Source organism: Chiloscyllium punctatum, chromosome 3 (assembly GCF_047496795.1).
Source record: "Chiloscyllium punctatum isolate Juve2018m chromosome 3, sChiPun1.3, whole genome shotgun sequence".
Classification (NCBI taxonomy): domain Eukaryota; kingdom Metazoa; phylum Chordata; class Chondrichthyes; order Orectolobiformes; family Hemiscylliidae; genus Chiloscyllium; species Chiloscyllium punctatum.
This window is the reverse complement of record NC_092741.1, coordinates 18,328,000-18,355,230: the sequence shown is the minus strand read 5'-3', so window position 1 is coordinate 18,355,230 and position 27,231 is coordinate 18,328,000. Positions and strand designations below refer to the sequence as shown.

At 49.8% G+C, this 27,231-nt stretch overlaps 1 protein-coding gene across 5 annotated transcripts in view; it reads left to right on the top strand.

Annotated features, from left to right (window-relative positions):
• Positions 1-27,231, top strand: part of susd4 (sushi domain containing 4) — a 231,690-nt gene that overhangs the window by 61,026 nt on the left and 143,433 nt on the right. For all 5 annotated transcript variants that reach the window (XM_072550737.1, XM_072550741.1, XM_072550736.1 and 2 more), the window contains 3 exons: positions 18,761-18,952; positions 22,693-22,896; positions 26,739-26,951. In XM_072550737.1, coding sequence (XP_072406838.1) covers positions 18,761-18,952; positions 22,693-22,896; positions 26,739-26,951 — 609 coding nt within the window. The remainder of the gene's footprint in view (positions 1-18,760; positions 18,953-22,692; positions 22,897-26,738; positions 26,952-27,231) is intronic.

The window sequence follows — 27,231 nt, the reverse complement described above, 5'->3', positions numbered from 1 at the left end:
CACCAGCCGGGACACACTGACTGTAGCAGCAGTCATGGGCATGCTGACTGTAGCAGCAGCCAGGGGCATGCTGACTGTAGCAGCAGCCAGGGGCATGCTGACTGTAGCAGTATCCAGGCGCATACCGACTGGAGCAGCAGCCAGGAGCACGCTGACTGTAGCAGCAGCCAGGGGCACACTGACTGTAGCACCAGCTGGGGACACACTGACTGTAGCAGCAGCCAGGGGCACGCTGACTGTAGCAGCAGCCAGGAGCTCGCTGACTGTAGCAGCAGCCATGGGCACGCTGACTGTAGCAGCAGCCGTGGGCACGCTGACTGTAGCAGCAGCCAGGGGCACGCTGACTGTAGCAGCAGCCAGGGGCACGCCGACTGTAGCAGCAGCTAGGAGCACAACGTCTTTAGCAGTATCCAGGGGCATACTGACTGTAGCAGCAACCAGGGGCACACTGATTGGCAGCTGCCAGGGGCAGGCTGACTGTAGCAGCAGCCAGGAGCACGCTGACTGTAGCACCAGCTGGGGACACACTGACTGTAGCAGCAGCCAGGGGCACGCTGACTGTAGCAGCAGCCAGGAGCTCGCTGACTGTAGCAGCAGCCATGGGCACGCTGACTGTAGCAGCAGCCGTGGGCACGCTGACTGTAGCAGCAGCCAGGGGCACGCCGACTGTAGCAGCAGCTAGGAGCACAACGTCTTTAGCAGTATCCAGGGGCATACTGACTGTAGCAGCAACCAGGGGCACACTGATTGGCAGCAGCCAGGGGCACGCTGACTGTAGCACCAGCTGGGCACACACTGACTGTAGCAGCAGCCAGGGGCACACTGACTGTAGCAGCAACCAGGGGCACACTGACTGTGGCAGCTGCCAGGGGCACACTGACTGTAGTACCAGCCAGGAGCATGCTGACTGTAGTACCAGCCAGGAGCATGCTGACGGTAGCATGCTGACTGTAGCAGCAGCCGGGGCACACTGACTGTAGTACAAGCCAGGAGCACACTGACTGTAGCATGCTGACTGTAGCACCAGCCAGGGGCACGCTGACTGTAGCACCAGCTGGGGACACACTGACTGTAGCAGCAGTCAGGGGCATGCTGACTGTAGCAGCAGCCAGAGGCACGCTGACTGTAGCAGCAACTAGGAGCATAACGGCTTTAGCAGTATCCAGGCGCATACTGACTGTCGCACCAGCCAGGGGCACACTGACTGTGGCAGCTGCCAGGGGCACACTGATTGTAGTATCAGCCAGGAGCATGCTGACAGTAGTACCAGCCAGGAGCATGCTGACTGTAGCATGCTGACTGTAGCAGCAGCCGGGGCACACTGACTGTAGTACCAGCCAGGAACATGCTGACTGTAGCACGCTGACTGTAGCACCAACCAGGGGCACGCTGGCTGTAGCACCAACCAGGGGCACGCTGACTGTAGTACCAGCCAGGGGCATGCTGACTGTAGCACCAGCCAGGGCACACTGACTGTGGCAGCTGCCAGGGGCACACTGACTGTAGCACGCTGGCTGTAGCAGCAGCCAGGGGCACGCTGACTGTAGCAGCAACCAGGGGCACGCTGACTGTAGTACCAGCCAGGGGCATGCTGACTGTAGCACCAGCCAGGGGCACACTGACTGTGGCAGCTGCCAGGGGCACACTGATTGTAGTATCAGCCAGGAGCATGCTGACAGTAGTACCAGCCAGGAGCATGCTGACTGTAGCATGCTGACTGTAGCAGCAGCCGGGGCACACTGACTGTAGTACCAGCCAGGAACATGCTGACTGTAGCACGCTGACTGTAGCACCAACCAGGGGCACGCTGGCTGTAGCACCAACCAGGGGCACGCTGACTGTAGTACCAGCCAGGGGCATGCTGACTGTAGCACCAGCCAGGGCACACTGACTGTGGCAGCTGCCAGGGGCACACTGACTGTAGCACGCTGGCTGTAGCAGCAGCCAGGGGCACGCTGACTGTAGCACCAACCAGGGGCACGCTGGCTGTAACACCAACCAGGGGCACGCTGACTGTAGTACCAACCAGGAGCACACTGACTGTAGCACACGCCAGGGGCACGCTGACTGTAGTACGAGCCCGAAGCACACTGACTGTAGCATGCTGGCTGTAGCACCAGCCAGGGGCACGCTGACTGTAGCAGCAGCCATGGGCACGCTGACTGTAGCAGCAGCCAGGAGCACGCTGACTGTAGCAGCAGCCAGGGGCACGCCGACTGTAGCTGCAACCAGGGGCACACTGACTGTGGCAGCTGCCAGGGGCACACTGACTGTAGTACCAGCCAGGAGCATGCTGACTGTAGTACCAGCCAGGAGCACGCTGACGGTAGCATGCTGACTGTAGCAGCAGCCGGGGCACACTGACTGTAGTACCAGCCAGGAGCACGCTGACTGTAGCACCCGCCAGGGGCACGCTGACTGTAGTACAAGCCAGGAGCACGCTGACTGTAGCACGCTGACTGTAGCACCAGCCAGGGGCACGCTGACTGTAGCAGCAGCCAGGAGCACGCTGACTGTAGCAGCAGCCAGAGGCACGCTGACTGTAGCAGCAGCCAGGGGCACACCGACTGTAGCAGCAGCCAGGGCCACGCCGACTGTAGCAGCAGCCAGGGGCACAACGACTTTATCAGTATCCAGGGGCATACTGACTGTAGCGCCAGCCAGGGGAACACTGACTGTAGTAGCAACCAGGGGCACACCGACTATGGCAGCTGCCAGGGGCACACTGACTGTAGTACCAGCCAGGAGCACGCTGACTGTAGCATGCTGACTGTAACACCAGCCAGGGGCACGCTGACTGTAGCACCAGCCAGGAACACGCTGGCTGTAGCACGTTGACTGTAGTAGCAGCCAGGGGCACGCTGACTGTAGTAACCGCCAGCGGCACGCTGACTGTAGCTGCAGCCAGGGGCACACAGACTGTAGCACCAGCCAGGAACACGCTGACTGTAGCACCCGCCAGGGGCACGCTGACTGTAGTAGCAGCCAGGGGCACGTTGACTGTAGCAGTATCCAGATGCACACTGACTGTAGCAGCTGCCAGGGGCACACAGACTGTAGCAGTATCCAGATGCACACTGACTGTAGCAGCTGCCAGGGGCACACAGACTGTAGCAGTATCCAGATGCACACTGACTGTAGTACCAGCCAGGGGCACACAGACTGTAGCAGTATCCAGATGCACACTGACTGTAGCAGCAGCCAGGGGCACGCTGACTGTAGCAGCAGCCAGGGGACCGCAGTTTGAAACCATTCAACAGTTGAATACTCAGTTATAACTGGGACCAGGAAAATGTAAAGTTGCTGAAGTGATGAATCCCTTGCAAATGGATGTGAAATCTGTAGCTTACAGCTGCAGAGGTTTGGGAACTACATTCTGAGGGACATTGTACTGGATACTATTGTAATAGGCACTTTCCTGGCAGGTGGATCATTCAAGATTGGATAGTTTGATTCCATGATGCTTTATATTTCTATAATATCACATCTGGAAATGTCTCACGTGTTTGTTTTACAAAACTGTTCCTGAGTCAGACAAGTCAGTAAGCATTCAGCTGGGACCTCGCAAGGTTTTAGAAAATACATTTCGATTGATGGCTTTTTCACTATAGAAGTGTGTTAGTTATTATTTTTAAAAATTGTTGCTAATTTATGCATGTTGTCCTGCACCAATTTAAATAGAAATGGGAGGTGTGTTTGCTTTGAGTTTCGTGGAGTTATGGTGATGGTAATGAGTTATTCCAGTTGTGTTTCTGATTTGGTTCAATTATGCCAATGTAAGCACAGTAGATATTGTTCTCAGTGCAAACCTAATAAAGGAGTTAGTGAGAATGAGAAATGCAAAAATACAGCCCTTGGAAAGATCACAAGATGAGGCCTCAAAAAGAGAAAAGCTGAATTTGACCATCTCGTTCCAGAGATTGAGAATCGTCAGGTCGACAGCTCAATCGGAGAAGTTAGGACTGGGCATCTTGGCAAAGAGACATAGAGAGGAAACATGATTAAAGAATTCATAACCACAAGGGGTCAGGACAGAGGGATTGAGAGAAACTGGTTTTATAATTAGAAGGACTGAGAGCTGGGGGGGCAGAATAAATGGTAAAAGATGCGATGATGTTTGAAGAAAGCTGTAACTATGCAGCGAATAGTAAGGCCCTGGGACGTGTTTCCAAACTGTGCTGGGATTCAATTGTACTTTTCAAAGGGGATTTTGAATATGTCTCTGAAGAGATACACCATGCTACAGGGTAAATGTGTGAAAGTCGGACTGACTGAGTTGCTCTTGAAAAGCGATAGTATGGGCATAGAGTCATACAGCACGGAAACAGACCCTTCGGTCCATCCAGTCCATGCCGAACAGAATCCCAAACTGAACGAGTCCCACCTGCCTGCTCCTTGTCCAAACCTTTCCTATTCATGAACGGCAGAATAACCTTCTTTCGAACTGTAACCTTTCTGTGAGTCAGTGGCACTATCATTCTGTCCTACTTAGACAAGTACATTCTCTCAGTATTTGCCTCTCTACAATTCTTAAACACATCCTCATGGTATCACTATGATCCCTATTCACTGACTAAATCATTCAATCTCAGTTATCTTGTTCAGGTGGTCATGGGAAATTGTGCACCGTCAGTGAGTTATGTGCTTATTTATTTATGAACATTGCAGATCAGACCACTTTTCAAGTCAAGAAATTGTCCTATTTTTCAGCTAGACATCTGACTGAGTAGACAGAATGTGCTAGTTTCTGCCTTTCTCACTGAATAATTCAGAGCTGTATTTTCTGTTCTGTTATTACCTGCAGAGTCTGCATGTTGTACTGGTGATTGGCATTGCTGTTTTTTCCTGATTTACACTTAAGTAATTGTCTGAAAGTAAATAAGCTCAGCATAAAGAATCCCAACTGTAAGCTTCAATCAGGGGGGTAGGTAGTTTACACATAAAATAATGGACACCTGGGAGACCCTGGGAGTGATTGGTAACACATCCACAAGCATCCACTCCCTCCACCACTGACACTCAGTGTGTACCATCTACACGACGCACTGCAGAAAGATCCTTCGACAGCACCTTCCAGCTAGAAGGACAAGGGCAGCAGGCACATGGGAACACGTGCAAATTCCCCACTAGGTCGCTCACCGTCCTGTCTTGGAAACCTATCGCCATTCCTTCACTGGATCAAAATCCTGGAATTCCCTCCATAAAGACATTGTGGCACATGGACTGGAGCGGTTCAAGGAGGCAGTTCAACACCACCACCTCAAGGGGCAATAAATGCTGGGTCAGCCGGCGATGCCCACAGCCCAGGAGTTAATTTATAAAAATTACAGACCGGAATCTAATCAAGGTGTTCATATGGTTTACATAACGAACAATGGATTCCTGACCAGTAAGTTAAGGGTTTACTGCACTTTGATAAAACTAAAGGTTTAGATTTCTATCCCTTATCACCTCTCAACTGAGGACGTTGTTCAGCTATTTCAGAAAACAGGTAAGAGTCAACCACAGTACAGTGTGTCTGTGCTCAGCTTTAGACCCACTTGGATGCGAATCCATTCTTCACTTCAGTCAACCACACGGGACGTTGTGACACTGACAACAGTTTCCTGGTCACCATTTTTGAGGCAAGCTTTTCATCTCTGCATCTGGAATTGGTGGGATTTGAACTCAGATCTGGAGATGCTGAGCCTGGCCTGTGGTTTGCTCATGCAGCAGCAGTCTGTGTGTGTCCCATCTCCTCGGTGTTGTCCCTACCCTTATAAATTTCCGAGAGAAAGCAGATGGGAAAAGAAAGCAAACAAACAAATTGAAGAGAGAGATTTCCCTGGGCTGCCTGCGAATCTGTGTGAGCTATTATCAACGTGATGTTTACCAGAGTAGATCCCGAAGCTCCCAGGGTTACACATGGGATGTTGTTTGAGAGAGAGAGAGGAGTTTAATTAGCCCAAGTGAAAAGCCATCAAGTTGGTGGCGTTTTTCAGAATATATGAACCATAGGCATTTTGCAATAACATCTTGAATATCAGGACTTTGAAGAGAAGCTTCCTGAGATCTCCAGGTGAATGAGCATTAAAGTTCAATATCTTGTCACTGGCTAATGGACTGAGAAATTACAGCCAAGCTGTCTGTTGTAAAAGCAGGAGAGAGAATCATTTCTCCCAAGGAGCTCCCAACCTGAGCATCTATTATTTTGAGTTTATAACTTGGACGTTAGATTGGATTCAACATCCTGAATGATTTTGTCGCGTGGTTGGAATTGCGAATCCTGATTGGGGATTGAGAATGGTTGTTGGGGTGAGGGAACATGTGTGCAAGACGCGGACTTTTGCATTTTCACGCTCGTGATCCCCCTCAACTCCTGGTCCCAAATTTTCAATTCCCTTCCTTGTTTTCAAACCCACCCCTGGCCCTGCTTCCCTGCTCCCCTCACATCTCTGTGATCTCCTCCAGCCTCACCACACTCTGAGATCCCTGTAATCTGCCAATTCTAGCGATCACTTGTGCATTAACCAACCCCTTGATGCCACCTCTAGCACCTTGCTTTCAGAATATCACCAAATGTAAATCTTGAAGGAGGGAATTCTCCTCCTTGCAGCCTTGGCTCCAGTATCCATGCAGTTAATTGCAGTTTGTCTTTACTCAGTAACTGTTAAAATCTCTGCAGCCTGGGCCCCTGGGGATTTGCTGCTCTCCAGATTCTGCTGAAAGAGCCAATCATCTGGTTTGAGTTATATTGACGGCCCATGTGAGTATTTCTCAGTCCAGTGAAAATATTGGGATCTATTCTCAGAAACAACAGTCATAGCAACATAGAACACCAGGGCAGGGACAGGTCACTCAGTCCTTCGGGACTGTTGGGAGGTAGAGCAAACTGACCGTAGATCTGTAGTACAGGGATCCATTCAAGAGCAAGAGGAAAGAGAAATTCAAAGTTTGCGAGAAGATTTGTAGCTCGGGTGCTCGTTGTTGTGGTTCTGTTCGGCAAGCTGGGAATTTGTCTTGCAAACGTTTCGTCCCCTGTCTAGGTGACATCCTCAGTGCTTGGGAGCCTCCTGTGAAGCTTCTGTGATCTTTCCTCCGGCATTTATAGTGGTTATAGTGGGAAAACTGAGGACTGGGAAGCTTTTAAAGAACAACAGAGGATTAGTAAGAAGGAAATACGCAGAGAAAAAATGAGGTACGAAGGTAAACTGGCCAAGAATATAAAGGAGGATAGTAAAAGCTTTTTTAGGTATGTCCAAGGCAAAAAAATATTTAGGACAAAAATTGGGCCCTTGAAGACAGAAACAGGGGAATATATTACTGGGAACAAAGAAATGGCAGAGGAATTAAATGGGTACTTCAGATCTGTGTTCACTGGGGAAGACACAAGCAATCTCCCTGAGGTAACAGTGGCTGAAGGACCTGAACTTAAGGGAATTTATATTTGCCAGGATTTGGTGTTGGAGAGACTGTTAGGTCTGAAGGTTGATAAGTCTCCGGGACCTGATGGCCTGCATCCCAGGGTACTGAAGGAGGTGGCTCGGGAAATCGTGGATCCGCTGGTGATTATTTTCCAGAGTTCAATAGAATCGGGGTCGGTTCCTGAGGATTGGAGGGCGGCTAATGTTGTGCCACTTTTTAAGAAGGGTGGGCGGGAGAAAGCAGGAAATTATAGACCAGTTAGTCTGACCTCAGTGGTGGGAAAGATGCTGGAGTCTATTATAAAGGATGAAATTACGGCACATCTGGATAATAGTAACAGGATAGGACAGAGTCAGCATGGATTTATGAAGGGGAAATCATGCTTGACTAATCTTCTTGAATTTTTTGAGGATGTAACTCAGAAGATGGATGAGGGAGATCCAGTGGATGTAGTGTACCTGGACTTTCAGAAAGCTTTTGATAAAGTCCCACACAAGAGGTTAGTGAGTAAAATTAGGGCGCACGGTATTGGGGGCAAAGTACTAGATTGGATAGAGAATTGGTTGGCTAATAGGAAACAAAGGGTAGTGATTAACGGCTCCATTTCGGAATGGCAGGCAGTGACCAGTGGGGTACCGCAGGGATCCGTGCTGGGACCGCAGCTTTTTACAATATATGTAAATGATATAGAAGATGGTATCAGCAATAACATTAGCAAATTTGCTGATGATACAAAGCTGGGTGGTAGGGTGAAATGTGATGAGGATTTTAGGAGATTACAGGGTGACCTGGACAAGTTAGGTGAGTGGTCAGATGCAGTTTAATGTGGATAAATGTCTGGTTATCCACTTTGGTGGTAAGAACAGGAAGGCAGATTACTACCTAAATGGAATCAATTTAGGTAAAGGGGCAGTACAGAGAGATCTGGGTGTTCTTGTACACCAGTCAATGAAGGTAAGCATGCAGGTACAGCAGGTCGTGAAGAAGGCTAATAGCATGCTGGCCTTCATAACAAGAGGAATTGAGTATAGAAGCAAAGAGGTGCTTCTGCAGCTGTACAGGGCCCTGGTGAGACCACACCTGGAGTACTGTGTACAGTTCTGGTCTCCAAATTTGAGGAAAGACATTCTGGCTTTTGAGGGAGTGCAGCGTAGGTTCACGAGGTCAATTCCTGGAATGGCAGGATTACCTTACACTGAAAGACTGGAGCGACTGGGCTTGTAGACCCTTGAGTTTAGAAGACTGAGAGGGGATCTGATTGAAACGTATAGGATTATGAAAGGATTGGACACTCTGGCAGGAGGAAACATATTTCCGCTGATGGGTGAGTGCCGAACCAGAGGACACAACTTAAAAATACGGGGTAGACCATTTAGGACAGAGATGAGGAGAAACTACTTCACCCAGAGAGTGGTGGCTGTGTGGAATGCTCTGCCCCAGAGGGCAGTGGAGGCCCAGTCTCTGGATTCATTTAAGAAAGAATTGGATAGAGCTCTTAAAGATAGTGGAGTCAAGGGTTATGGAGGTAAGGCTGGAACAGGATACTGATTGGGAATGATCAACCATGATCATATTGAATGGCGGTGCAGGCTCGAAGGGCTGAATGGCCTACTCCTGCATCTATTGTCTATTGTCTATTGTCTATTGGTTTGTATCTGCCGCTTCCGGTTGTCAGTTCCAGCTGTCCGTTGCAGTGGTCGGTATATTGGGTCCAGGTCGATGTGCTTATTGATTGAATCTGTGGATGAGTGCCATGCCTCTAGGAATTCCCTGGCTGTTTTCTGTTTGGCTTGTCCTATAATAGTAGTGTTGTCTCAGTCGAATTCATGTTGCTTGTCATCTGTGTGTGTGGCTACTAAGGATAGCTGGTCGTGAACACCAACTAGCCACGAAACGACACGACTCTAACAGAAGGCAGAGAGTTGGGATAAAAGGTTCTTTTTCAGAATGGCAGCCGGTGACGAGCGGTGTCCCGCAGGGTTCGGTGCTGGGGCCACAGCTGTTCGCATTATATATTAATGATTTGGATGAGGGAACCGGGGGCATTCTAGCGAAGTTTGCTGATGATACAAAGTTAGGTAGACAGGCAGGTAGTACTGAGGAAGTGGGGAGGCTACAGAAGGATCTAGACAGGTTGGGAGAGTGGTCCAGGAAATGGCTGATGGAATTTAACGTGAGCAAGTGCGAGGTCTTGCACTTTGGCAAAAAGAATATAGCAATGGACTACTTTCTAAATGGTGAGAAACTTAATAAAGCCAAAGCACAAAGGGATCTGGGAGTGCGAGTCGAGGATTCTCTAAAGGTAAACATGCAGGTTGAGTCTGTGATTAAGAAAGCGAATGCAATGTTGTCTCTTATCTCAAGAGGGTTGGAATATAAAAGCAGAGATGTACTACTAAGACTTTATAAAGCTCTGGTTAGGCCCCATTTGGAGTACTGTGTCCAGTTTTGGTCCCCACACCTCAGGAAGGACATACTGGCACTGGAACGTGTCCAGCGGAGATTCACACGGATGATCCCTGGAATGACAGGTCTAGCATATGAGGAACGGCTGAGGATACTGGGATTGTATTCGTTGGAGTTTAGAAGATTAAGGGGAGATCTAATAGAGACGTACAAAATAATACATGGCTTTGAAAAGGTGGATGCTAGAAAATTGTTTCTGTTAGGCGAGGAGACTAGGACCCGTGGACACAGCCTTAAAATTAGAGGGGGTCATTTCAGAACGGAAATGCGGAGACATTTCTTCAGCCAGAGAGTGGTGGGCCTGTGGAATTCATTGCCACGGAGTGCAGTGGAAGCCGGGACGCTAAATGTCTTCAAGGCCGAGATTGATAGGTTCTTGTTGTCTAGAGGAATTAAGGGCTACGGGGAGAACGCTGGCAAGTGGAGCTGAAATGCGCATCAGCCATGATTGAATGGCGGAGTGGACTCGATGGGCCGAATGGCCTTACTTCCACTCCTATGTCTTATGGTCTTATGGTAATATGGGGGTTACTTTAAAAGCACGCCAAAAAGGTAATCATCTCTGGGCTTCTACATGAGCACAGGGTCAACAAGATTAAAGAGGTAAACACGTGGCTCAGAGATGGTGTGGGAGAAAAGGGGGTTTGAATTCATGGGATATTGACACCAGGACTGGGGAAGGAGGGATCTGTTCCAAAAGGACAGCCTTCTCCCGCATCATACTGGAACCAGAGATCTGGCCAATCACACAACCGGGCAGTGGCTAGGGTTTTAAACTCAATATTGGGAGGGGGAGTGCAGGTGCACGGATAATTAAAGAGAGAGGTAAAGGGAGGGAGGGCTTATTGAACTGAATTGAATCATTTCTTGTCACATGTATTCAATAAAAAAATACAGTGAAAAGTGTGTCCCATTACCATGCACAGGCCGCATTCTCAGCTCAGCCGAGATGGTTAAAATTTCCTGATCAAATAATAGGAGAGAGAGTGAGAGATGGAGTGAGAGGAATCTAACTTCAAGCACAGGAGATAAGGGGACAGCTGTGAGATGGGGGCAGTCAGTGCAGGACTGAGGGTGTTGCACTTAAATGCACACAGTGTATGAAACAAGGTATAAATGAGCTTATAGCACAGATTGAAGTGAATTTATTGTCACGTGCACCAAGACACAGTGAAAAGCTTTGTCTAGTGAGCAATACAGACAGATCCCAGAGTTAAGTATCATAGATAAGTAAATGATAGGTAAACAGCGGCAAAAACCTAAAACACAGATACACACATGCTACTAAGTGTAAAGAGTGGAATGGTTGTAGGAGATCGGAAACTTCGATCTGCATGCAGGAGCTCACAGGAGTCGACCATATCCAGTAATGGAAATTGGCAGGTACGCTGTTGTGGGTATCACCAACGTGCTGCAAGGGAATCAGGGCTGGGAAAGCACCAGCGGATGGGAAGAGACCTGGGTTGTCTTGTTAGTTAGAAACGCAATTAAATCGATAGCAAGAAGTCTTATCGAGCTAGAAGGTGTGGGGGTAGAGTTGAAGAGCAGTAAAAAGAAACTCCCGATGGGAGTTGTGTACAGGCCTCCAAATAAGAATTGGATTTGAGAAGAAAATAAACCAATGATTGTGCAGGGGGACTGGGAGAATCAGGTTAGTACGGATGCCAAGGAAAGGGATTTGTGGAATGTCGAGAAGATGGTATTTTTGGAGCAGCTTGTAGTAGAGCCCACGAGGGAGCAGGCAATTCTAGGATTTGGTGATGTGTAATGAGGCAGATTTGATTAGATTAGATTACTTACAGTGTGGAAACAGGCCCTTCAGCCCAACAAGTCCACACCGCCCCACCAAAGCACAACACACCCATACCCCTACATCTACCCCTTACCTAACACTACGGGCAATTTAGCATGGCCAATTCACCTGACCTGCACATCTTTGGACTGTGGGAGGAAACCGGAGCACCCGGAGGAAACCCACGCAGACACCACCTCCCTCACCTCTATCCAAGGCCCTAAAGGAGCCTTCCACATCCATCAAAGTTTCACCTGCACATCCACCAATATCATTTATTGTATCTGTTGCTCCCGATGTGGTCTCCTCTACATTGGGGAGACTGGGCGCCTCCTAGCAGAGCGCTTTAGGGAACATCTCCGAGACACCCACACCAATCAACCAAACCGCCCCGTGGCCCAACATTTCAACTCCCCCTCCCACTCTGCCGAGGACATGGAGGTCCTGGGCCTCCTTCACCGCCGCTCCCTCACCACCAGACGCCTGGAGGAAGAACGCCTCTTCTTCCGCCTCGGAACACTTCAACCCCAGGGCATCAATGTGGACTTCAACAGCTTCCTCATTTCCCCTTCCCCCACCTCATCCTAGTTTCAAACTTCCAGCTCAGTAACTGTCTCCTTGACTTGTCCGGACTTGTCCTACCTGCCTATCTCCTTTTCCACCGATCCACTCCACCCTCTCCTCCCTGACCTATCACCTTCATCCCCTCCCCCACTCACCCATTGTACTCTATGCTACTCTCTCCCCACCCCCACCCTCCTCTAGCTTATCTCTCCACACTTCAGGCTCACTGCCTTTATTCCTGATGAAGGGCTTTTGCCCGAAACGTTGATTTCGCTGCTCGTTGGATGCTGCCTGAACTGCTGTGCTCTTCCAGCACCACTAATCCAGAATCTGGTTTTCAGCATCTGCAGTCATTGTTTTTACCTTTTTTCATGAGAGGTTAGGAGATTGAGAGGTGTGTTAAAGAGGTTTATAAAATCATGAGGGGCATAGATAAGGTGAATAGCAAAGGTCTTTCCTCTAGAGTAGGGGAATTCAAAACTGGAGGGCATAAGTTTAAGGTGAGAAAAAAAAGATTTAAAAAGGACCGAAGGGCAACATTTCTCCAGAGAGAGTGGTTCCGATGTAGAATGAACTGCCAGAGGAAGTGGTAGATTCAGGTACAGTTACAACATTTAAATGTGATTTGGACAGTACATAAACAGGAAAGTTTTAGAGTGATATGGGCCAAACACAGGCAATGGCACAAATCTGGTTTGGGAAGTTTGGTTGGCATGGATGAGTTGGACTAAAGGATCTGTTTCCACAGTGATTCACTCAATATCAAAGCCCTTATTTTCATTTTCAGTGTTCAGATTGCTGCAGTTCCATTTGACCTCTCTAGTCCAGAAGTGGTGGAGTCTTATTCAAATCAACCTCTTTAACCAAACTTTCAGCCATTTGTTAAGCTCTCCTTCTTTACCTCAAAGTCATTTTGATGTAACACTCCCGGGAAACGCACTGGGATGTTTTTCTCTGCTATTAGCACTCTATAAATGTAAGTTGTTCTCATCAGACTTTGTAAATCTATTTATGGTGACCTTGGCCTGAATCTTAATTTTGTTTGGCTATGTATTAGTAGTTGGTTTTTTTTTTGGAGGGATTCTCATCATGAGGCTCAGTGAGATTGCTCACAGTATCTGACCAAAGTGGTTTAATTCCCCACACACCCCACTAGTATGGAGTCCCTTTAATCTGATTCTATCCCCATCTCCCCATGGAAATGGCACAGTAGCTCAGTGGTTAGCACTGCTGCCTCACAGCACCAGGCACCCGGGTTTGACTCAAGCTACAGATGACTGTCTGTGTGGAGTTTGCACATTCTCCCCGTGTCTGTGTGGGTTTCCTCTGGGTGCTCCGGTTTCCTCCCACAGTCTGAAGCTGTGCAGGTCAGGGTGGATTGGTCCTGGGAAATTGCCTGTAGGGCCAGGGATGTGCCAGCTAAGTGGGTTAGCCATGGGAGATGTGGGGTTATAGGGTAGGGGGGGTGGTCTGGGTGGGATGCTTTTCGAAGGGTCAGCATGGACTTGATGGACTGAATAGCCTCCTTCTTTATCGTAGGGATTCTATGATTACATTCAGTAGAGACCATTGTCATATTTACACGACCGATGATAAAGTGAAATTGCTCTCCTCCCGCAAAGGAGTCTCAGAAGTCTCACAGAGGATGGGGATTCCTTTTGGCAGAATTTGTCTTATTTTTAAGGCCAAACCACTGACCTCTGCATCATTGGGATGTGGCATGGTGCAAATAGCCTTTGAGCAGCATTTGAACCCTGAGCACTTTGCTTGATTTGCAAATGGTTGATGACATTCAGCTGGAGTTTGCAAAGGCCTGCTCTCTGCCTTTGCCCTGTCAGTGTCCTAATGTCCTGCCGATGTGTAATCCTGGACTTTTGCCCATCAAACTGACACTCACCCTGCCCACCGCCAGCCAGCTTCCAGCTGTGTTTCACATGCAGAGATCAGAAAGTGCTCACAGTTGTGACAATGCTGTTCCTTTTAACAAGGTTTTTTTAGATTAGATTACCTACAGTGTGGAAACAGGCCCTTCGGCCCAACAAGTCCACACTGCCCCGCCGAAGCGTAACCCACCCATACCCCTACATCTACATCTACCTCTACATCTACCCCTTACCTAACACTACGGGCAATTTAGCATGGCCAATTCACCTGACCTGCACATCTTTGGACTGTGGGAGGAAACCGGAGCACCCGGAGGAAACCCACGCAGACACGGGGAGAACGTGCAAACTCCACACAGTCAGTCGCCTGAGGCAGGAATTGAACCCAGGTCTCCGGCGCTGTGAGGTTATCTCATCCTTTTCTCAGAGAGGTCATAAAGGACCCTGAAAAGTTTGAGTTGAAGGGTTTTGAGGGCCAATGTGATTATAGCTAACAGATACTGCCTCAGACAGAAGGCTTTCAAGTTTAAAGAAACAACACTTTGTACAATGAAAGGGGAGTGGCCAGTTCTCCCAGCTCTGCTTTTCTCTGACCTAGTCTGGTTATGTTTTTAGGGGTAGTGTGAAAAAATCTGCTGGACCCAAAGAAGTAGGTCCAAGGTGATCCTCCCTCTCTCCCTGACATCTCTCCCGTAAGACCCTGGATTTGATTTTACCTTTTGTGCCAAGGGGTGTTTATGGGGATTGTTGCAAATATCGGGAACAGCATTATTAAGTCCGGGATAATCTGGTAGGTTTTCATTAGGTTCAGTTATTGTGTGTATTCTGTTCTGTTTTGTTTGTGTTGCATTCAGTAATCTTGTAAATAAATTCTGTTTTGTATTAACCAAAGTGGTTGGACAAGCTGCATCCCACCTGGAATATCCAACCTACCCCTGCTTAAAACAGGGGTACCCATCACAAAGTGAGGGTCTGGGCTACTTTCCTGAAATGTTTTGAGGGGTCTGGCCTGATCTATAACGCAGTGATTACAACTCACGTGGACCCCATTGAGATTGGGCTGGGCCTAGTCACCAATTATCAAAGACCCCACATTCCTCCCTGTCTCCATTTCCCTTGCATTACCACAACAGCTGTTTTCCCACCCATCCCTTCCATATAGAGACCCACAAAACTTGTCTCAGTCACTCTTTCTGCTAATACATTTCACCGTCGGTCAGTAAAGAGGTTTCATCTGAAACATTTCCTCTAACTGTCCTCTCCCTCCCTGAGCTCCAAAATTCCACCTTAATGATTCCTAACCCAGTGCTCAACCCTCCCCAAGGTAGAGGCCTGGTTTGGTGCTGGGTACAGCCAGTTCCCCATCTCCCACAGCCTACAATGCGAGTTGCCCCATCAACCTACAAGGGCGGCACGGTGGCACAGTGGTTAGCACTGCTGTCTCACAGCGCCAGAGACCCGGGTTCAATTCCCGCCTCAGGCGACTGACTGTGTGGAGTTTGCACATTCTCCCCGTGTCTGCGTGGGTTTCCTCCGGGTGCTCTGGTTTCCTCCCACAGTCCAAAGATGTGCAGGTCAGGTGAATTGGCCATTGCCTGTAGTGTTAGGTAAGGGGTAGATGTAGGGGTATGGATGGGTTGCGCTTCGGCGGGTCGGTGTGGCCTTGTTGGGCCGAAGGGCCTGTTTCCACACTGTAAGTAATCTAATCTAACCTTGTGTTTACCCCCATCAACATTCACGCCCCCAACTCCACTCATGCCCCCTACTTCAGCCCCCAGCCATGACTCCCTCCCCCTACTGCCCATACAGCACACACCCTCCCACTCAACCTGCAGCTTCCTTAATGATTGATGCTCGGATCCAGAGCTCCGATGAAAGCCTCTAGTCCTCTGAATGACAGAGTGCACTCCCCTCACCATCGACCCCCCCCACACACACACACACTTGATTGGATTGAGAACAAGCCCCCACCCACTTTCTGACACAACTATTTGGGTGAAGGGTTTGGAGGGGTTAGATTGGGTTGGGATACCTGGTCAGCCGAAGGGTCTGTTTCTGTGCTGTCCATCCCTATGACTTTATGACTCAGTCCGAATGGTTTGTCCCTTATCTTTAAAATGCGAAGCATCAGATGCATTGTGTGCTGCACAGATGGCTGGTACACCCTGCAGGTTTTCGACTGACTCTCGATGTGCTGTACAGTAAGACCTCCCCCTGTCCTGAATAGAGTCCGACAACAAGTGTGACAAGCGAGGCAGGTCCATGGATGGTGTGAGCACGTAGGTAGGTGCTGAGTGAGTGAGTCAGTGAACACTGGGAGAGCTCTGAGCAGCAGCCGAATCCAATCTGCAAACTGGTTACCTGTCCCTGCTCGAAATCGCATAAAGCAACCATTCAAAAAGTGGGAGATACCTGTGCTGTAAATTCTGTGTCCTGTGGTCCTGCTCCACAACCACCTGATGAAGGAGCGACACTCCGAAAGCTAGTGCTTCCAAATAAACCGGTTGGACTATAACTTGGTGTTGTGTGAGTTTGAACTTTGTCCACCCCAGTCCAACACCGGCATCTCCACACCAAACCTCCAAAGGTAGAGGAAAGAGGCCGGAAGGGTGAAATATCATGCACACTGGGCACGCCAGCTGGGATTTGTTCCTGATTGATACCCAGTTCCCCCAGTAGAGGGCAGACACTACCACATCACCCTCAACACAGGAGTAACTTCTCAACACTCAAGGTTGAAAAAGTGATGACAATAAAACTGGTCAGTGATGGTCAGTAAGAGGATTTATTTGTTTTGTAAAGAAATGGAGCCTGAGAAGTGAAAGGGAGTGAACAGCTGTGAATGAATTCCCCAGTTTGATGAGGACCACTGTGCTGTCTGTTTGTTAAGACAATGCATCTGATGCTTCGCATTTTAAAGATAAGGGACAAACCATTCGGACTGAGTCATAAAGTCATAGGGATGGACAGCACAGAAACAGACCCTTCGGCTGACCAGATATCCCAACCCAATCTAACCCCTCCAAACCCTTCCTATTCATATACACATCCAAATGCCTCTTAAATGTTGCAGTTGTACCAGCCTCCACCACTTCCTCTGGCAGCTCATTCCATACACGTACCACCCTCTGTGTGAAAAAGTTGCCCCTTAGGTCTCTTTTATATCTTTCTCCTCTCATCCTAAACCTATGCCCTCTAGTTCTGGACTCCCCGACCCCAGGGAAAAGACTTTGTCTATTTATCCTGTCCATGCCCCTCATAATTTTATAAACTTCTATAAGGTCACCCCTCAGCCTCCGGCGCTCCAGGGAAAACAACCCCAGCCTGTTCAGCCTCTCCCTGTAGCTCAAATCCTCCAACCCTGGCAACATTCTTGTAAATCTTTTCTGAACCCTTTCAACTTTCACAACATCTTTCTGATAGGAAGGAGACCAGAATTGCACACAATATTCCAACAGTGGCCTAACCAATGTCCTGTACAGCTGCAACATGACCTCCCAACTCCTGTACTCAATACTCTGACCAATAAAGGAAAGCATACCAAACGCCTTCTTCACTATCCTATCTACCTGCGACTCCACTTTCAAGGAGCTATAAACCTGCACTCCAAGGTCTCTGTTCAGCAACACTCCCTAGGACCTTACCATTAAGTGTATAAGTCCTGCTAAGATTTGCTTTCCCAAAATGCAGCACCTCGCATTTATCTGAATTAAAATCCATCTGCCACCTCTCAGCCCATTGGCCCATCTGGTCCAGATCCTGTTGTAATCTGAGGTAACCCTCTTCACTGCCCACTGCACTCCAATTTTGGTGTCATCTGCAAACTTACTAACTGTACCTCTTATGTTCACATCCAAATCATTTATGTAAATGACAAAAAGTAGTGGACCCAGCACTGATTCTGAGATGAGGAGAAATTTCTTCAACCAGAGAGGGATGAACCTATGATATTGTCTGCCACAAAAAGGAATTGAAGCCAAAATATTGAATGTTTTTCCAGAAGGAGTTAAATACAGTTATGAGGGTGTGGGGGAGAAAGCAGGAGTTGGGGACTGAATCACATGATTGGCCATGGTCATATGGAATGGTGTAGCAGAATCGAAGGGCCGAATGGCCTACTCCTGCACCTAATTTGCTTGTTCCTATGTGTGTACTGTAAATGTTCCTTCTAGCACGGTGAGGAGCATGATGTAAAGTTACAATGTCCAGGAAGTTTCACTGGAAGTTTTCACCACTATCTTTGTTTTCTTTACATCAGCTACTTTTTACTTCGCAAGGGCTAATTTATTCACTGCCCCCAGGTCAATGACCTGTCAATAAAATATCAGTCCCAAATTATGAGGAATGGAGTCACAGACTCAGACAGCACTGACAGAGCTCTTTTAGCTTGGAGTCAGAGTTATGTGGCCACACTTGGATTGGTCATTATCTGTAGTTGGCGAGTGAATAGTGGATTGATTTATGGAGGTGGAACTATGTAAAATGGTGACTAATCCAGGTTTTGATGGTCCTGTGGACCTCCAGCCTGGGCAGCAGGCACTGGTATAATGCCAGTGAGTTGTTTCTCCTGTGTATACAGGGCTCTCGGTGATTAGCTTCAGCTCCTGACTCCCTGAGCTAACCATGTGTTTGGTGCGATCTCTAATTTCAGGGGAGTGCCCAGACCCTGCTGAACCCCAGAATGGTTACATCACACATCCAAGACCTCGCTACACCGAGAACTCCACAATTCACTTCTTCTGCCTGCGTGGTTACTTGCTGTCAGGACCAGCCACCATGTTCTGTTTGAGATACCTCGGCAACAAACTCAGCTGGACACCTCAGGAGCCCCCAGTCTGTGACCGTGAGTAATGTCCGATCTCCAGCTCCACAAACACACCATTTGACCCATCAACATCCACCTCTCACACCCACTCTAATCCATACTTCCTCACTTCCTAAAACCTTTAATAATTTGATATTTCTCTTGGGGATCAATCTATCATTATCTCTTTTGGCTTTTCTCTCTTTACTCAACACCACTGACATTTCTCCCTCTCCCCACCCCCTCTCTCTTCCCCCTCCCACTCTCTTCCCTCCTCCCCCCCTCCCCTTTCTCCCCCTCTCCCCACCCATCTCTCTGCCTCCTCCCCCTCCCCTCTGTCCCTCTCTCCCTCCCCCTCTCTCTCACTCCCTCTCTCTCTCCCTCTCTCTCCCTCTCTCTCTCCCCTCTCCCCCCCTTACCCCCCTCTGCCTCCCTCTGCCTCCCTCTTCCCCCCTGCCCCCCCGGCTCCCTCTCCCCCGGCTCCCTCTCCCCTTCCCTCTCTCCCTCCCCCTCCCTCTAACTCCCTCTCCCCCTCTCTCCCCCCTCCCTCTACTTCCCTCTCTCCCTCCCCCTCTCTCTCCCCCCTCCCTCTCTCCCTTCCTCTCTCCCTCCCCCCTCTCTCCCCCCTTCCCTCTGCCTCCCCTCCCCCTCTCCCTCCCCCTCTCTCTCCCCCCTCCCTCTCTCCCTCCTCCCTCTACCTCCCTCTCTCCCTCCCCCTCTCTCTCCCCCCTCCCTCTCTCCCTTCCTCTCTCCCTCCCCCCCTCTCTTCCCCCCTTCCCTCTACCTCCCTCTCCCCCTCCCCCTCCCCCTCCCTCTCTCTCTCCCCCTCTCTCTCCCCCCTCCCTCTAACTCCCTCTCCCCCTCCCTCTCCCCCTCCCTCTCTCCCTCCCCCTCTCTCTCCCCCCTCCCTCTCTCCCTCCCCCTCTCTCCCCCCTCCCTCTACCTCCCACTCTCCCTCCCCCTCTCTCTCCCCCCTCCCTCTCTCCCTTCCTCTCTCCCTCCCCCCTCTCTCCCCCCTTCCCTCTGCCTCCCCCTCCCCCTCCCTCTCCCCCTCCCTCTCTCCCTCCCCCTCTCTCTCCCCCCTCCCTCTACCTCCCTCTCCCCCTTCCTTTCTCCCTCCCCCCCTCTCCCCCCCTTCCCTCTGCCTCCCCCTCCCCCTCCCTCTCCCCCTCCCTCTCCCCCTCCCTCTCCCCCTCCCTCTCTCCCTCCCTCTCTCCCCCCCCCTTCCCTCTGCCCCCCACCTCCCCCTCCCCCTCCCTCTCCTCTCTCTCTCTCCCTGTCTCTCTTTGGATTCTCTTTACCGAGTTACACTCTTAACCTTTACTTTTTCCCTCAGCCTCACAGCCTTCTCCTCCTCTCTCTGATCAGTTTTGTTCTGGTTCACCCGGTGCATGTTTATAATACAATTCTATCCTTACTTCTCACCCGATCCTGTTGTCCACACAAATCCCATCATCTCTTCTCCTTTTATTCTTGTCCATGTCTCAGTTCCTCGTATGCTTTACATTTAAAGCACATTTGAGTTTATTCTGATTGTTATCCCTTCAATTACCTCACTTCTTAAATACTTGGCTGATCCTCTCTGGGGTTAACATTTGGAGTAAACTTAACGTGGTGTCAGAGGAGACTGAATGTGTCATACTCGTCACGACTGATGGTGTTAATATGACCATTTCCTATTTCACACTCCCACCTCATTGTAGGGTCAATGTAAATCAATGGGTTCGTGTCCTTTCACATCACTTTGCCTTTCCGAATGATGACAATGGAGGGAATCCTCATGTTCATATTTCGCTGCAAATAAAACTTCCCAAATAGTTCACGTTCTCCAATGTTTTCCCCCTTTATTGGTCAGAGTATCGAGTACAGGAGTTGGGAGGTCATGTTGCAGCTGTACAGGACATCGGTTAGGCCACTGTTGGAATATTGCGTGCAATTCTGGTCTCCTTCCTATCAGAAAGATGTTGTGAAACTTGAAAGGGTTCCGAAAAGATTTACAAGGGTTGAGAATTTGAGCTATAGGGAGAGGCTGAACAGGCTGGGATGTTTTCCCTGGAGCGTCAGAGGCTGAGGGGTGACCTTATAGAGGTTTACAAAATTATGAGGGGCATGGATAGGGTAAATAGACAAAGTCTTTTCCCGGGGGTCAGGGAGTCCAGAACTAGAGGGTATAGGTTTAGGGTGAGAGGGGAAAGATATAAAAGAGACCTAAGGGGCAACTTTTTCACGCAGAGGGTGGTACGTGTATGGAATGAGCTGCCAGAGGATGTGGTGGAGGCTGGTACAATTACAACATTTAAGAGGCATTTGGATGGGTATATGAATAGGAAGGGTTTGGAGGGATATGGGCCGGGTGCTGGCAGGTGGGACTAGATTGGGTTGGGATATCTGGTCAGCATGGACGGGTTGGACCGAAGGGTCTGTTTCTGTGCTGTACATCGCGATGGCTCTATCCCAATTTCCAGTGCGTGTTTTGAGCTGAGATTGTTTTATTTAATCAGGGGAATTTAATGATCAGTTCTGTATAGAATGGTAAAGCTGCTGAAAGACGTTCAGCGCCAATTGGTTCCTGTGCCAAGATTCATATAAATGATCTGATTTTCCAGCTCATTGTGTTTAATGTGTAAACTTCTCCACAATTACAGAGGGATAATTAGACACAATATGTACTCGGCTGCTGATTCACGGAGATGTACAGCATGGAAACTTCAGTCCAAAATTCTGGGCAAAGTCAGATATCACACAACACCAGGTTATAGTCCAACAGTTTTATTTGGAAGTATAAGCTTTCGGAGTGCTGCTCGTTTGTCAGGTGACGTCAGGCTCCAAAAGCTTGTGATTTCAAATTAACTTGTTGGACTATAACCTGTTAATGGTGGAGTAGGAGACAAAATGTAGAATGGGCGTTAGTTAAGGTGTGAGAGGGAGGAAATGGGTCCTCAATACTGAGATCAAAGTAAACAAGGCACACATGGTATCTCTGTGTCCACAGACACTGCCAGACCTGCTGAGTTTCTCCAGCATTCCCTGTGTTTGTCTCAGATTTCCAGCATCCACAGTATTTTGCCCTCATTCGGGTGTGACTGGGTCCTGCCTCCAACTGTCCACAGGTAGTTTAACTCCCAATTTACAGTCTGCGTGCTGATACTCCTGGACATTACAGTGCGGTGATCCTTAGCCCACTGCCAGACAGTAAGAATTCCTCTCCTCCTGTTCCTTGACTTGTCATCTTCATACCTCCCAACACTACCTGCAAGGTCTTCAGGGTGAGGCCTTCACTGGCCGAGTTGCTCACCGACCCCCCAGAAAGCATCACCTGAGGCAGATACTTTAAATTCATTTATGGGTATCACAAGGTGGGACAACATTTATCGGCCATCCCTAGTTGTCCTTGAACTTGCAGGATCATTTCAGAGGACAGTTAAGAGTCAACCCCATTGCTGTGGGTCTGGAGTCACTTGTAGGCCATTCCAGGGGAAGGTGGCAGTTTTCCTCCCTAAAGGACATGAATGAATCTGAGTCAGATGGGTATTTGTGGCAATCACCATTGGATACCTGACTTTTAATTTCAGATATTTATTGAATTGGACTTTCACCACCGACACAACGCTGGCCTGGAGTTCTGGATTGCTAATCCAGTGATATTACCCATACACCACCACTGGTCCCTCATGAAAGGCAGAAATATGGAATATTTAACACAAGCCATCCTTGGAGTTCAGAGTGCTGGGTGTCACAAAGCCTCAGTGATTAATTCGGGTGCCCTCTTGCCTTTTCAGTTGTTGTCTGCCAAGCTGTAAGCATCACCAATGGAGAGGTGGAGAACAGGACATACCGAGTCGACGACATGTTGGAGTTCCGCTGTCTGACTGGCTTCCATCTAGACCCACGCTCAACAGAGACCCTTCCCAGGTGTCAGGAGGACAGTACCTGGAGCTCAGTCCCCAGCTGTCTCAGCAACTTTATCACCCCCCTTTCATCAGGTGAGGGGGGGCAGGGAGGCTAATGGGGGTAGGGGGAGGGGGTGAGTGAGACAGCGGAATGGGAGGGAGAAAAGACTGGGCGAGAGTGGTCGGAGTGAGGGAACAGCGAGTGGAGGAGGGACAGAGAGGTCGAAGGGAAGTGGGGCGAATGAGGGAAGAGGAGAATGGGCAAAGGAGAAAAGACTATGATGATGAGGCTGGAGAGAGGAAGAGCTGGGAAGGTGGAGGAGTGGTAGGATGTGGAATAGGGAGCAGGACGAAGTGAGTGCAAATGGAGAAGCAAAGCTGACAGTGTCCTGCTCGGTAGACAACCAAATCGACCAAATCACCGCTTTCCTGACATGCTGATGCTTCACTTGTAATGGATATAAAATAAAGACTAATGTTGGTGGACAAACATCCCCTCCCAGCGGTCATGCCCCATGACACTGAGGTGGGACCTTCAGCCACCGAAACATCAGGCCTTCCCAACATTGGAGTGTTTGTAGGTGACCATGTGGGAGAGCTCAAGGTCATTTCTCTGTAAGATGATCTCCTGAAATTGTAACGAGGGCAGCATCGATGGTTTTAATACCAAAAACTGATTATTACCACCAAATAGTCTCCACCAATAGTGAACTCTAACTTCTAAAAACCAATTGTCAAATAGGCAACTGAATAGCCATACCTGGGGGCCTCAAGAAGGCAGCTCACCCCCACCTTGTCAGGGGCAACTCAGAATGGGCAATAAATTCTGGGCCCAGCCAGTGACACCCACGGATGGTTTTTAAAAATCTTACTGGAAATCTCACATTCGACAAGTCATGTACCAAGCAAACAGGACTCTTGGAACCTGCTTTCTGTCTCCACAGATACTGCCACACCTGCTGAGTTTCTCCAACTATTTCCGTTTTCATTTCAGATTTCCAGCATTCTGCAGCTTTTTTTTTGTTTTATTTTAGGGTTCCTGGATTTCTGGGTAGGGATGTTTGGATTTTACTAAATAAATCAGAGTTTATTTGTTTGAACGGTCTTGGAGTAGGCGCAGTTTGTGTGGGATCCTTACTCAGTGAATGTAAGATCGAGGTGCTGCAGGACTCTCGACAGATCAGTCTGAGTAATAGTCCGGTGTGATACCTTGATCAAGGATTGGGATGGGTAAAGGGAAGAAGTTACAGATTAACCTTGTTCTGAATGTGGACTTGGTACCAACCACACAAACTCCAAACATCATTCATTTCCAAAAATAATCCCACTTCTCTTGGACTCATAGAGTCAGAGCGAAGTACAGCATTGAAACAGACCCTTCAGTCCAACCCGTCCATGCCGACCAGATATCCCAACCCAATCTAGTGCCACCTGCCAGCACCCGGCCCATATCCCTCCAAACCCTTCCTATTCATATACCCATCCAGATGCCTCTTAAATGTTCCAATTGTACCAGCCACCACCACATCCTCTGGCAGCTCATTCTATACATGTACCACTCTCTGTGTGAAATTGTTGCCCCTTAGGTCTCTTTTATATCTTTCCCCTCTCACCCTAAACCAATGCCCTCTAGTTCTGGACTCCCTGACCCCAGGGAAAAGACTTTGTCTATTTACCCTATCCATGCCCCTCATAATTTTGTAAACCTCTATAAAGTCACCCCTCAGCCTCCAACGCTCCAGGGAAAACAGCCCCAGCCTGTTCAGCCTCTCCCTGTAGCTCAGATCCTTCAACCCTGGCAACATCCTTGTAAATCTTTTCTGAACCCTTTCAAGTTTCACAACATCTTTCCGATAGGAAGGAGACCAGAATTGCATGCAATATTCCAATAGTGGCCTAACCAATGTCCTGTACAGCCGCAACATGACCTCCCGACTCCTGTACTCAATACTCTGAGCAATAAAGGAAAGCATACCAAACACCTTCTTCACTATCCTATCTACCTGCGACTCCACTTTCAAGGAGCTATGAACCTGCACTCCAAGGACTCTTTGTTCAGCAACACTCCCTAGGACCTTACCATTAAGTGTATAAGTCCTGCTAAGATTTGCTTTCCCAAAATGCAGCACCTCGCATTTATCTGAATTAAACTCCATCTGCCACTTCTCAGCCCATTGGCCCATCTGGTCCAGATCCTGTTGTAATCTGAAGTAACCCTCTTTGCTGTCTACTACACCTCCAATTTTGGTGTCATCTGCAAACTTACTAACTGTACATCTTATGCTCACATCCAAATCATTTATGTAAATGACAAAAAGTAGAGGACCCAGCACTGATCCTTGTGGCATTCCACTGGTCACAGGTCTCCAGTCTGAAAAACAACCCTCCACCACCACCCTCTGTCTTCTACCTTTGAGCCAGTTCTGTATCCAAATGTCGAGTTCACCCTGTATTCCATGAGATCTAACCTTGCTAACCAGTCTCCCATGGGGAACCTTGTCGAACGCCTTCCTGTAGTCCATATAGATCACATCTTCCCAGGGGCAAGGCCACAGTGCAGACAGCTGTGGGAATAGGGAATGGTCACAGCCCCATACCACCAGGAATCCCGGATATCCATCTTTGCAGCATATCCCGGTCATTTTCAGGATTGTCTCCTGGTTTAACTGATACATGTTGGCTGAATAGAGAGCTGGGTCTGTGGCCCCGACACAGCGTGAGTGAGGGGTGGGGTGGGTGGGCTCGAGGGAGGAGGAAGGGTTGAGGAAAAGGAAGAAAAGAGAAAGGTGGGGAGAAGGAGGGAGGATGTCGAGGGAATTTCATCTCTCTGGTTGTAGAGATCCCATTCTGTATGGGCGTATCGACTTGACTGTGATTTCTGCTCAGATGTGAAAGAAAAATAAGGTTACAGATTTTTAAACACTGAGTGTGTTAAACAATAAGGGGATGAGTTCCCTCCTCCCTCAGACCCTCCCCTCCCTCATCCCCCTCTCCCTTCACCCCCTTTCCCCTTCCCTGTCTCCTCCCCTCCCTCAGCCCCCTCCCTCCCTCAGCCCCCTCCCTCATCCCCCTCTCCCTTCACCCCCTTTCCCCTTCCCTGTCTCCTCCCCTCCCTCAGCCCCCTCCCTCCCTCAGCCCCCTCCCTCATCCCCCTCTCCCTTCACCCCCTTTCCCCTTCCCTGTCTCCTCCCCTCCCTCAGCCCCCTCCCTCAGCCCCCTCCCTCAGCCCCCTCCCTCCCTCAGCCCCCTCCCTCAGCCCCCTCCCTCCCTCAGCCCCCTCCCTCAGCCCCCTCCCTCCCTCAGCCCCCTCCCTCAGCCCCCTCTCCCTTCTCTCCCTTCCCCTGCCCTGTCTCCTCCCCTCCCTCAGCCCCCTCCCTCCCTCAGCCCCCTCCCTCAGCCCCCTCCCTCCCTCAGCCCCCTCCCTCAGCCCCCTCCCTCCCTCAGCCCCCTCCCTCAGCCCCCTCCCTCCCTCAGCCCCCTCCCTCAGCCCCCTCTCCCTTCTCTCCCTTCCCCTGCCCTGTCTCCTCCCCTCCCTCAGCCCCCTCCCTCCCTCAGCCCCCTCCCTCAGCCCCCTCCCTCCCTCAGCCCCCTCCCTCAGCCCCCTCCCTCCCTCAGCCCCCTCCCTCAGCCCCCTCCCTCCCTCAGCCCCCTCCTTCAGCCCCCTCTCCCTTCACCCCCTTCCCCTGCCCTGTCTCCTCCCCTCCCTCAGCCCCATCCCTCGGCCCCCTCCCTCCCTCATCCCCCTCCCTCAGCCCCCTCTCCCTTCGCCCCCTTCCCCTGCCCTGTCTCCTCCCCTCCCTCAGCCGTGTTCCCCCTCCCCCGATGGTTGGGTTGAGGTGAGACGGGGTGTATGTAACAGTCAGTGTTAGTGCTGTGTTTTTGCTGTGTTAGTGCTGACCGAGTGACTCAGTAATGTTAACCTCTCTTTCCCCAAGGTGATGAGCTGAACTCCTGTACTGACCCTGGCTCTCCGGAGCACGGAGCCAGGACTGTGACTCCCCCTGGAGCTTTCCATCAGGGTGCCCTGGTGAGGTTTCACTGCCAGGACGGTTACAAACTGAAGGGCCCACTGAAGGTAGAGTGCCAAAGGCAGGAAGATGGAAGTCTGGCTTGGGAACCCAGCCCCACTCCTGTCTGTCTCTCAGAATGTAAGTGAAAGAGCAAGAGGCAGCTGCCCTGACTGAGTCTGCATGACTGTACGTGTGTGTGTGTGTGTGTGACTGTACGTGTGTGTGTGTGTGACTGTACATGTGTGTGTGTGCCCGTGGCTGTACGTGTGTGTGTCTGTGGCTGTACGTGTGTGAGTGTGTGTGACTGTACGTGTGTGTGTGTGACTGTGCGTGTGTGTGTGTGTGACTGTACGTGTGTGTGTCCGTGGCTGTACGTGTGTGTGTCCGTGGCTGTACGTGTGTGTGTCTGTGGCTGTAC